Source organism: Delphinus delphis, chromosome 10, assembly GCF_949987515.2.
Source record: "Delphinus delphis chromosome 10, mDelDel1.2, whole genome shotgun sequence".
NCBI classification, from domain to species: Eukaryota; Metazoa; Chordata; class Mammalia; order Artiodactyla; family Delphinidae; genus Delphinus; species Delphinus delphis.
This window is the reverse complement of record NC_082692.2, coordinates 33,589,355-33,599,752: the sequence shown is the minus strand read 5'-3', so window position 1 is coordinate 33,599,752 and position 10,398 is coordinate 33,589,355. Positions and strand designations below refer to the sequence as shown.

General features: G+C 56.2%; 1 protein-coding gene across 1 annotated transcript; it reads right to left on the bottom strand.

The window, feature by feature from the left end:
- Positions 1-40: 40 nt before the first annotated feature.
- Positions 41-8,482, bottom strand: PGC (progastricsin). Its single transcript, XM_060021277.1, has 9 exons — positions 8,424-8,482; positions 6,358-6,508; positions 5,835-5,952; positions 4,754-4,872; positions 3,917-4,116; positions 2,521-2,643; positions 1,815-1,962; positions 937-1,035; positions 41-206 (listed from the first exon to the last, which is right to left on the bottom strand). Exons 1-9 carry the CDS (start codon positions 8,480-8,482, stop codon positions 51-53), a joined length of 1,173 nt encoding a protein of 390 aa, XP_059877260.1. The 3' UTR covers positions 41-50.
- Positions 8,483-10,398: the final 1,916 nt, after the last annotated feature.

The following is a 10,398-nucleotide window of genomic DNA, read 5'->3' as shown; positions in this document are numbered from 1 at the left end:
AGCCTGGGAGGCCCAGAGGGAGAAGGAGCCTGGGCGTCCAGGCGCTGAGTCTAGACGGCGGTGGCAAAGCCCACCCTGTTGTTGCCCAAGTCATAGACGGAGTAGTAGGACCTGAGGAAGACGTCCCCAAGGATCCACAGGGGCTGGCCATTCTGGGAGGGCACGTAGGTGGGCTCGACCCCCAGCATGCAAAAGCTGTCGTCGTACTGCACAACACAGAAGGGCAACACTCATTCATCCGCTCACACAGTGACGGGGCACTGCTCGGCCCAGAGCCCCAGGCCAGCAGCACAGATGCAGAAACAGGTGAGCCGAAGTTTCTGCCCTTGAGGGCTCACAGGCCAACTGAGCCTCCAGAGCCAGAGTCGGGCTGGTGGGGGATTCTGGCGTGGCCGAGGGCAGGCTGCAAAAGGCCTCCCTCTGCAGGGTCTCCTTGACTCCCTCCTGTTCCTGATTTGGAGCAGGTCAGCCTGGCGGTAAAGTCTTGGAACCAGACCAACTTGGGTTCAAAGCTTAGCTTCACCCTGACTAGCTCTGTGGCCTTGGGCCAGTTACTTAACTCTCTGAACCTCCAAGTTTTGTTTGTAAAATAGAATCAGTATCTCGCTCATTGAATGTTGTGACGAGTAATCAGGGAAATGTAGACAAAGTGCTTCACTCAGGGGCTGACTCTCATAAGTGATCAACAAAGAGCCAGCGCCCCTCCCCTCTAATTAATAATAATCATTAATAATAGGTGGCACTCTGCTCTTTCATAGCCGCGTTCCAGAGACGGGGGTTTAGAATCAATGGATGGGGAAAAGAAATCAATGCTGCAAGGCATCAGGAAATGGCGCGAGGTAAGGAGACCCAGCGTTTCTGGCTACCCACCCCTTCCTCCCACCCCTCACCCCATCCCCCATCCCCCACCCTCCCGATGCAGGGGCCAGGACTTACATTGAGGATGTAGGAAGCGGGTGACAGAGGGAACTGCACACCATTTATGATGAACGTGAGGGTGGGCAGGCTCTGGATGCTGTTACAGTCCACGGGAAACTGCAGAGGAACAGGGCCCGGGATGCCTCATCTCCCCCTGAGAGGACCTGCCAACCCCATCGCCTCAGCCCCTCAGGACCCGGGCCTGAGCCCCAAGCCTGCTTTGGGACTGGAGGCTGCAACACCAATACTGCTCGTGTTACACATGAGGACTCACGTGCAGAGGGTGGGATCTGGGGGGACCTGAGCATCTTTCTCACCCCCAAACATGACTCTTGCTTGAATTTTCCCCATGAGAGAGATTAAATCTACACCCCTTTCTCTGCAAGTGTCCTTTTAAAACAGGCAGGTCTGTAGAAAGCATGGCCCATCAGTCCACCAAAGTTAGTGGGAATGCATTAATTAGGCAAACCCTTTGGTGGGCTCAGGAGGGGGCACGGGCAGAGAGCATGGCCCTGTGGAGGTGAGGGAGCTGTGGACTGAAGGGTTATCCCTTGTCACTCATGGGCTTGACAGCACAGTCTAGTTGTTTCCCTCTTACTGCAAAGCCCGGCAGGTGTGTAACCTGTTTCCGCTAAGGGGCTGAAGCTCAGAGGAAATTCTGCCTACTAGTGACCTCCCCACACCCTTTTAGCACAAGCATCTGGCTCCCCTGGATCAGCCTTCGGGCCCCCAGCCAGCTCCCAGCCCAGTCATCCTGGGGCCCCCACCTCCAGTGCCTGGGGGCGGCGAGAAGCACAGAGGCCAAGAATCAAGCTATTCCTGTGCTCCCAGGAAAAACCACAAATGCCCCCTGGCTGGCCTCCCCCAGGGAAGGGGCACACCTCCGCCACACGCACCTGTCCATACTCGTTCTCCTCGGCCCCTGTGGCCTGCAGAAGGGAGCTCACGAACTGCTGGGGCACAGTGAGCAGAGACGTGCCAGTGTCCACGACGGCCTGGCAGCCCTGGGAGCACCAGCCCGTGGCCTGGTCACCAATGAGGAACCTGAACGGTGAGGAGATGGGCGGCCTCAGCACCTCCCAGCTCAGGGCAGCTAGGGGATAGCTGCAACCACAGAATCAAGGTGCACCTCCAGAAGATAAGGGCCCTGCACAGGTCAATCCAGCCATCCTCCTGCCTCATACCAAAGTCTGTCAAAGGCCACCTAAATGGCCTTGGAATCTCTTTCTAAAGAGTTCCAAGGATGGTTCTAGAAACACTGAAGGCCAGGGTTACTGATTCATTGTAAGTACTTTGAGCAAAATAGTCCCTTCCCCTCACACACCCCAGTTTTCTAATGTCTAAGCCCCTAGGGTTGGACTACAGGGTCCAAAATGTCTGGGATTCCCAGTCCTGCCCCTTCCTATGTTGTCCCCACCCCACCCTCCTTCTCCAGGCCGACCTGGGCCTTGAAACCCCAGCTGAGGGCAGCTGTGGCTTTGCAGGCGCAGGTCTCTGGGGTACTCTGTCCCCCCGCCACCCGGCAGTACCCGTGTGACATGAAGTGCCTCAGAGCCTGCTCTGAGGAAGTACCCACACCCCCAGGGCCCACCACAGACTCACTCCTCAATGCCAATCTGCCAGTACAGCTCCTGGGTGACGGGGGCCCAGTGGATCTGCCCCGTGTACAGGCTGCTGTCCACACCTCCGAAGATGACTGCTCCCCCATCCTGAGAGCCCTGCTGGCTGCAGGACGCAAAGCAAAAGTGAGTCAGGCAGTGGCTGTGGAAAAGGCAGGAAAACAGAGGTCCTGCCCTGGCTCCACACTGGGGCTCCCTGAGGAACGGCTGTGTCTCCCCTCAGACGGGGGCTCCCTGAGGATGGGGCGGCGTCTCTCCTCAGACCGGGGCTCCCTGAGGAACGGTTGTGTCTCCACTCAGACCAGGGCTCCTCGAGGGCGGGGCCGCGTCTCCCCTCGGAATGGGGGCTCCCTGAGGGAAGAGGCTGTGTCCAACCCCGCCCCCCCCCCCCCCCGGACTGGAGCTCAGACTTCCCAGTGCCTCAGGCTCCCAGGTGCTCCACCAAGCGCTGCCTCTGGGGAAGCCTCTGGTCGTCTGGCCCCCCACCCTGCCACACACCACGTTCTCCATTCCCTTTCACTTTGTGCTGCTGGTGGAGCGTGTCCACGGGAGCCTGACCCGGGCCCAGCTTGTTATTTTTCTGCTGGGATCGGAGGGAGGTAGGGCCCAGGTGGAGGGGAGGGCAGGGCCTCCCCTGTTAGACAGAAGACGAACCTGAGTGTGGAACTGGGCAGAGCTCCTACGGGCTAAACTCAGAGTACTTGTAAACAGAGGCCAGCAACCGACATAACAGGATAATGTGGTTGAAAGATTCAGATGACTAAGCCCCAGAGAGTAGATATTGACTATCTCTAGAAGGTAGTTGTCTAATTCTGGAGAGGAAAGAAAGTCCACCCCAGGCGACGCCCCCACCCCCACCCCTCCTACTGCCTGGCACCGGGGCCCATCCACATAAATCACTGAGTTGGCTCGTGTTTGTGGTAAGAATAACAACTCGTTAGGAGTTCATGGTGGACCTAGACCAGAAGACTCCAGGACCTGGCTAGAACAATAGATCAAAGGAGATGAAGCAATAGATTTCTACACAAAAGAGGTGTCCAGGTAGAAAACATTTGGTCAGAAGGAAATGAGCTAACTGGGGCTCTGGGCAGGAGGTAAGCCCAAGAGGTATGGAGAAAGCAGTAGCAATGCTCAAAGAAGAGCTCAGCCGGAGGAAGGAGAGACACTGTCGTGGCCAAGAAATACAAAGAAGAGGCCAAGTGGGCAGGGACAGATGCAGGGGTTGGGGAGGGGAGGAGGAAGAGTCAGAAGCCCAGGAGGAAAGGCCCTGCCAGATATGCCTGCTGGGAGGCCTTCAAATCCCAAAGTGTTGACCCTCAGCCACCCAGGGCCACGGGGGCAATGGGCTGGGAGCTGGGGACCGCCAGGTGGTTCCTTACCTGCCGAGGTAGAAGCTAAAGACTGGGCTGGTGAGGGCGCCCTCCTGCAGCATGCCCTGCAGGGCGGTGCGGGCCCCGCCCATGGACAGGGCAGGGTAGGCCATGCCCATGATGCCATCGAACTTCGCATAGAGGAAATTGGTCCCCGGCTCTTTCTCACTCAGGCCGAACTCCTGGTTGGGGACCTTGATGCCCTGGACCTGGAGGGGAAAGAGAGGATGGGAGATGACAAGTGTATCTCCACCCACCTCCCCCAGGCTCCCCCTCCTCAGACCCCTCAAGGGTCTGTTCTTCATCCCTCCTTTGCTTCTGCTGCCTCTCTTCTTGTCAGGTTTGCAAAAGCCACTTTCTCTTCCAAGAAGCCATCCCCGACCGCTGCAGCATTCCCCACCCCAACCTTCTTCTTCCCGAGGCTTTAAGTTCCTTAAGGACCAGGTCACCCCAACCATTGTGGTGCCCTCGGTGCCTGGCACATGATGGCCCGCAGTGAGGGTTCAATGAGTGAATAGGTGAGCTTTTTTTTTTTTTTTTTTTGCCTGCGCCTTGTGGCATGCGGAATCTTAGTTCCCCGACCAGGAATCAAACCCGTGCCCCCTACAGTGGAAGTGTAGAGTCTTAACCGCTGGACCACCAGGGAAGTCCCTGGGTGAGCCTTTATTGTACTGATTTTCTGGCCTGTACGGTAGAGCAGTAGGTGTTTCCCATATTTTTCAGGGCCTCCATCTAAGTCTCCCCATCAGACTGTGAGGACTTTGAGGTTAGAATCCAGCTCACAGCCCCGGACTACCTTCCCCACATCTGGGTGTGGGCACGGGGGCAGCCGGCAGTGTCACTCACTGTCAGAGTGTCATAGCCGAAGAAGCCGGTGAGGCTGCCGCTGCCGTACTGCAGGGAGAAGGTCTGCCCATTGGTGGAGTAGGTGGAGGACAGGCTGGGGTTGAAGCGGGTGTGGCTGGCTGCAAGGGAAGGAAAATTCGGGAAGTCAGGCTGGCCCACTCTCAGGCCTGCCGGACTGCCCACCTGTCTCCCAGCCTGGGCTCACATCCTGGGGACTCAGCACTCCTCCCACGCCCCACCCCCCACCGGCCACTGAGTCAGGGGGTGGCCAGCTGACTTTCCTGGCATTGGAAGACCCACAAGAACTGGCCAGCCTCGATTCCAAAGCCCCCTCTGACCTACAGAACCTTGAGATGCCCTAGGATGGTGACCTCCCTATGGGCAGGTTATATAGAATCTATTCATCTCCCTGACCCCCAGCAGATCTCCTGACACATGGCGAGTGCTGAGAAATTACTCATCGGATGAAGGAGTGAATGAACCTCCAGGGCATCTGTGCATTCCCTGACCCTCACCTCACCCCGAGCAGAAGCTGGCCACACCAGGATCCTGAGATAGCCTAGGATGGAGCCAATGAGGAACCTTCTGGACTAGAGGCGTCAAGACCCAAACCCCAAGGTTTTGGCAGGGACCAAGGCAGCCCTAGGAAGTGAATATCTCCTGTCTCCAAATACAACTACAGGGAGGGGACCACATCTATATCCTTCTCCCGTGTCCCTTGAGATACTCAGTAAGAACTTAATAAACCATGGGGTGGAGTAGCATAGAAAGAGTGTTGTACAGTGGAGTGGGATGGAATGGCATTGCCCAGAGCAAACAGAACGGAGTGGAGTGGGCTGGGCTGGGCTGGAGTAGGTGAAGGGATATGTATTGGTGAGCAGGGAAAGCAGAGGGGCCACCCAGCTCCATGGCCAGCTTCTTCCCTCTGGCTTGGGCATGTGCCACATGACCCTGGACAGGTCCCTGGTCCTCTCCGGGACTGCAGCTCTCCCCAGCAATCTTTATGAAGTGCGGCCCTTCCCCAGAGGGTGTCAGTGCCCTGCCCTGCCAACCGCCCTCCCCTGCCCAACCTAGCACTCACTGCAGGCCTGGCTCTGGCAGTAGACAGAGGGCACCCACAGGTTGGAGGAGCCAGTATCAAAAAGGACCAGGAAGTTCTGTGGTGGGGTCCCGATGCTGATCTCACCAAAGTAGGCAGCCTGGGCGGGAGACGGGGGACATGGACGGGCTGTTAGCTCTGGCGGGATCCAGGGACCATCAGGCCCAGCCTCCTCCACGGACAGAGTGACAGAGTGACCAGCCCCACAGCCCGCACCAGAAGCAGGGGCCTGAGCCTGCCCTCCACGCTCGGCCAGAACCCACAGACCTTCGGTCCAAGCCCGCCCGGGGCAGCTGCAAAGGTCTCTGTGGACTCAGCTGCTAGGTCAGCAGGGGCCCCTGAGTGCTCTGCCCGCCAATGAAGTCTCTGGGCTGGCAGGTCTGAGAGATGGGGGCAGGCCCCGGGGGCCGGGTGGGAGGGTGCAGAGAGGAAGGGCGCAGCTCACAGCCCAGGCCTGGCCTTTGGCAGCAGGGGATGGGGAGCCCCGGGGAGGGTCAGGACTCACGTCCATGTAGTCCATGGGCTCGGAGGCCACGCTGAAGTCACTGAAGTGGTACCTCTGGGCGGGGTCGTACTTGTGGGTCCTCAGGAAGTCCTCCAGTATCCCCTTCTCTTTCATGGTCTCACGGATGGACTTTAATTTCTTCACGGGGACTCTGCGGAAGGGCTGGGGTCAGGGCAGGACCTCCCTCTTTCCTACAGAGGCTCTAATATCCCAATCTCTCTCTCTCTCCATCTCTGTTTGCCTCAGGCTCCCTGCCGCTCTGTCCCCCGGTGTCTGCGGCTTGTACGTGTCTGTGTGTCTCCCTCTTTCTCCATCTCTGTCTCAATCTCTGGTTCTCTCTGGCTTTTTCTCCCTCTGCCTCTCATTTTCTTCCTCTCTCTTTCTCTTTCTTTCAAAACTCTTCTCAGGACTTGCTCTGAGATTCAGAAAACAACTGACTTCACCCATGCATGCCCCCACCCCATCTCATGGGTCCTCATCCCACCCTGGTCCTCCACTCTCAGATATCCCATAAACACTTTCCCAGGCAGGGGAGAGGAACTTCAGACATTACCCTTTGTAGGATTTGTACATTTTTGTTCTGTTTTTGTTTTTTTGGCTGTGCCGCGTGGCTTGCGTGATCTTAGTTCCCTGACCAGGGATTGAACCCGCGCCCTCAGCAGTGAAAGCGCGGAGTCCTTAACCACTGGACTGCCAGGGAATTCCCAATTTGTGCATTTTTAAAAAAGGTTTCAGAGGGACTTCCCTGGCATCCAGTGGTTAACACTCCGCACTTCCACTGCAGTGGGAGCGGGTTCAATCCCTGGTCAGGGAACTAAGATCCCACATGCTGCACAATGTGGCCAATAAAATAAAATAAAAGTTTCATAGATGGCAAAGTTCACCCCAAAGAAAGTCCTCTGGTACAGTGGCTGTCAGGCACCTGGTGCCGGTTGGCTGTGACAGAGCACAGGACCAGGGGAAGGGCACTAGACTGGGGACTCAGAAGACAGGGTCCTAGTTCTGCCCCTGCAGCAACTTGTCTGGCCTGGATCAGTCACGCTCCTCTCAGGATGCCGGGACAGTGGGGAGGTTGGCCTGGTTGGTCCGGAGCCCAAATCAGCTCTGGAACTGTATGTACTGAATTATGGGTTTCTGCCCATGTCTTCGCAGACCTCCTTGCCGCCATTGCCTAGGGGTCTCTGCGGGTCCACCCAGGCCTTGTTCCAGGCTCCAGAATTCCTGCTGCTTTCACTTCTTTCCCCATCTCTTCCCCATTCCCCCAAGACCCTTCAGCGTCCAGAAATTCTCAGCTAAACCCATTCACCTGGAGCCATGAAGGCTGATGGCTGACTGCGCCCCATCACAGTTACAGAATTTGCATATTCAAAGAAGTTTCTGAGAGGAGCCATCTCTTCGCCAAAAAAATCACTCTTTAGTGGTAGAATAGCAAGCAGAGTGGCGGGCCGGGAGTCCTCCTGATGTCCTGTGAGCTGTGCCGCCTCGTTCCCTATCCCCTGACACCTCAGCGTGTAGAGATTACATGACGGGTGTTTCTGCTTAGATGATTCTGGCATCTACCAAATCAATTGGGGGCCTTAAGGAAAATACTAGCAAACGTCTCCCTATCTAGAAATAATTGTACCGGCCGTTCAGCGCCTGCTTGGGTGGTGGTCACCCTTATTCTCCCTGTTTCCTATCCATCTTTTCTCATCAGTGGGGGAAGAGATGGGGCTTCTCCCTTTGACTGGAAGTTCCCTGAAAGCAGAGGCCATATCTCCTCCCACCGCTGAGTCCTGTCCTACACCAATTCAGGGAGCCTTCCCTGTCCAGAAGTCCCAGAGCAGAGGCAGATCATACACAGAGCTTCCTTGTCCCTTCCAACATGTGAGGATAGCAAAAAGATGGGGGTCTATGAACTAGGAAGCAGATTCTCGCCAGACACCAAATCTACAGGCACCTTGATCTTGGACTTCCTAGCCTCTAGAACTTGGAGAAATAAATTTCTGTTGCTTATAAGCCATCCAGTCTATGGTAGTTCATTTAAAAATAAAAAGGCTGCCCCAGCAGCCAGGCCCCAGACTCACTTGATCACGGCCGCCTCCAAGGTCTGGAGGCAGACCAGAGCCACCACCATCCACTTCATGATGCCGATTCCCAGCTGGCCACAGTAGAGAAGCAGCTCAGAGCTGTGGCGTCAGTGGAGTGAAGACCTGAACACTCCTTCCTCCTTTATACCCCGAGGACCGAGCCCAGCCCCTGCCTCCCTGCCCTGCACCAGCATGACCTCAATCCCCATCATACCCTGGGCTCCACGTATCAGTTATTTCTGTGTGTTTTCCCTTGTGAGGGTGGCTGCAAAGGACTTTTCATCTTATTGACTTTTCAGTACAAGCAGTGGAGGCCAGGAGGTGCAAGCGATAAGAAATCAAAGTTGTCGTAAGATGGAGTGGCAAATATGACTTCTTGTGCAGGAACCAGAGGTGTGAGGTAAGCCTTTTAGGGGGAGGGCCAGAAGAGAGCAGAGTGAGGGCCGTAGGATCTATAGGCAGGTTTTTTATCCTCAGTACTTCCGACACTTGCAAACAAAACACTCTTTGCTGTGGACACTGTCCTCGGCACTGTAAGATGTTTAGCAGCACCCCTGGCCTCTACCCACTAGATGCCAGCAACAGTCCCCCAGTTGTGACAACCAACAGTGTCTGCAGGCATTGCCACATGTCCCTTTTGGGAGCAAACTTGTTGAGAATCGCTGGTCTATAGGTGATGCACTCAAAGATTCTGACTTAAGTCCTGGTTCCAGCACCCCCAACCCCTTGGGGGATGCAGTTAGGAGTGTCGGGGGTTGATGGGGTCAGTAGCTAGGAGGATGGTAATGATAATGGTAGTGGTGAGCGTGATGCAGACCGTGGTGATGTTGGCGGTATTGTTAGCACAGATGCAGATGGTGGGGCTGGGTTGCCAGTGGCTGAAGTCAGAGCTATTGGGGGCAGCTTTGGAGGTTTTCCTGGTCAAATGGGACATTTGGAGCAATTCTCATCATAGTTCAGCAAGCACTCAGGACACACCCACAGAGTAAGCCGCACTGACTTCTGGTTGTGCCACTGGCACTGATCTGCAGCAACAGGAGGCCTGGGCAGGGGCATGGGAGGAGGGGACATGCCAGCCCCTGCTTCTGTTCTTCGTTGTCTCTCTTCTTCTGTTGCATTGAGACTCCGCCCATGTCTTTTTTTTTTGCCTCACGGTGCGGCATAAGGGATCTTAGTCCCCCGACCAGGGATCAAAACCATGCCCCCTGCATTGGGAGTACTGAATCTTAACCACTGGACCACCAGGGAAGTCCCTGCCCATGTCTTTTGTTCTCCTAAAATGCCTGTGTCCCCCATTACCCTCTTCCCCAGCTCTTGTCTGTCCTCATTCCTGCTCCCGAGCCTGATCTGCCATGTCCTCTGTCCCTCATCTCCGGGTCCTGCCTGCTTCCCAGCTACAAGCTTCTCATTGCCTGAGGTGACCTGGAGCTGGCCCAATGCCTGCCAACCTGGCACTGGAGAAGTCTCCATTCTGGGGTGAGTGGAAAAAGTCCCCACGCCAGTACCCTCTCTGCCACCTCACCCCTCACTCAGGGCTCCAAACAGATTTGTCAGGCTCTTGAGCCCCAGGCAGAAGGCCAAGACCAGGCCTGCCAAACACCGATATAATCCAGCCCGTGGGGACTTTCCACTCTGGCCACCTCCACCCACTGCCCAGCCAGAGCCCTGGAGTCTCCCCTGGCCCTGGATGGAGGAGGGGAGGGAGGGCACTAGAGGTCCACCCGGGCCTGGCACAGAGAGGGAGGTACCTGCCTGGTTGTGTCTCAAGGCCAAATCAGCTCCCATTCCTCCCTGCAGTCTCCAGGGACACTGGAGTGGAAGGCAACGTAACGAGGGAGTGCTTTCCCTGGGGTAGGGGAATCCGCAGGTTTGGAAGATCAGGCAAAAGAAAGTCATAGGATCCTTGGAATCTTGCCACATCCTGTGAATACAGCAGAATCCATGGGGTCCCCTAAGTCTTGTGAGGCCAACA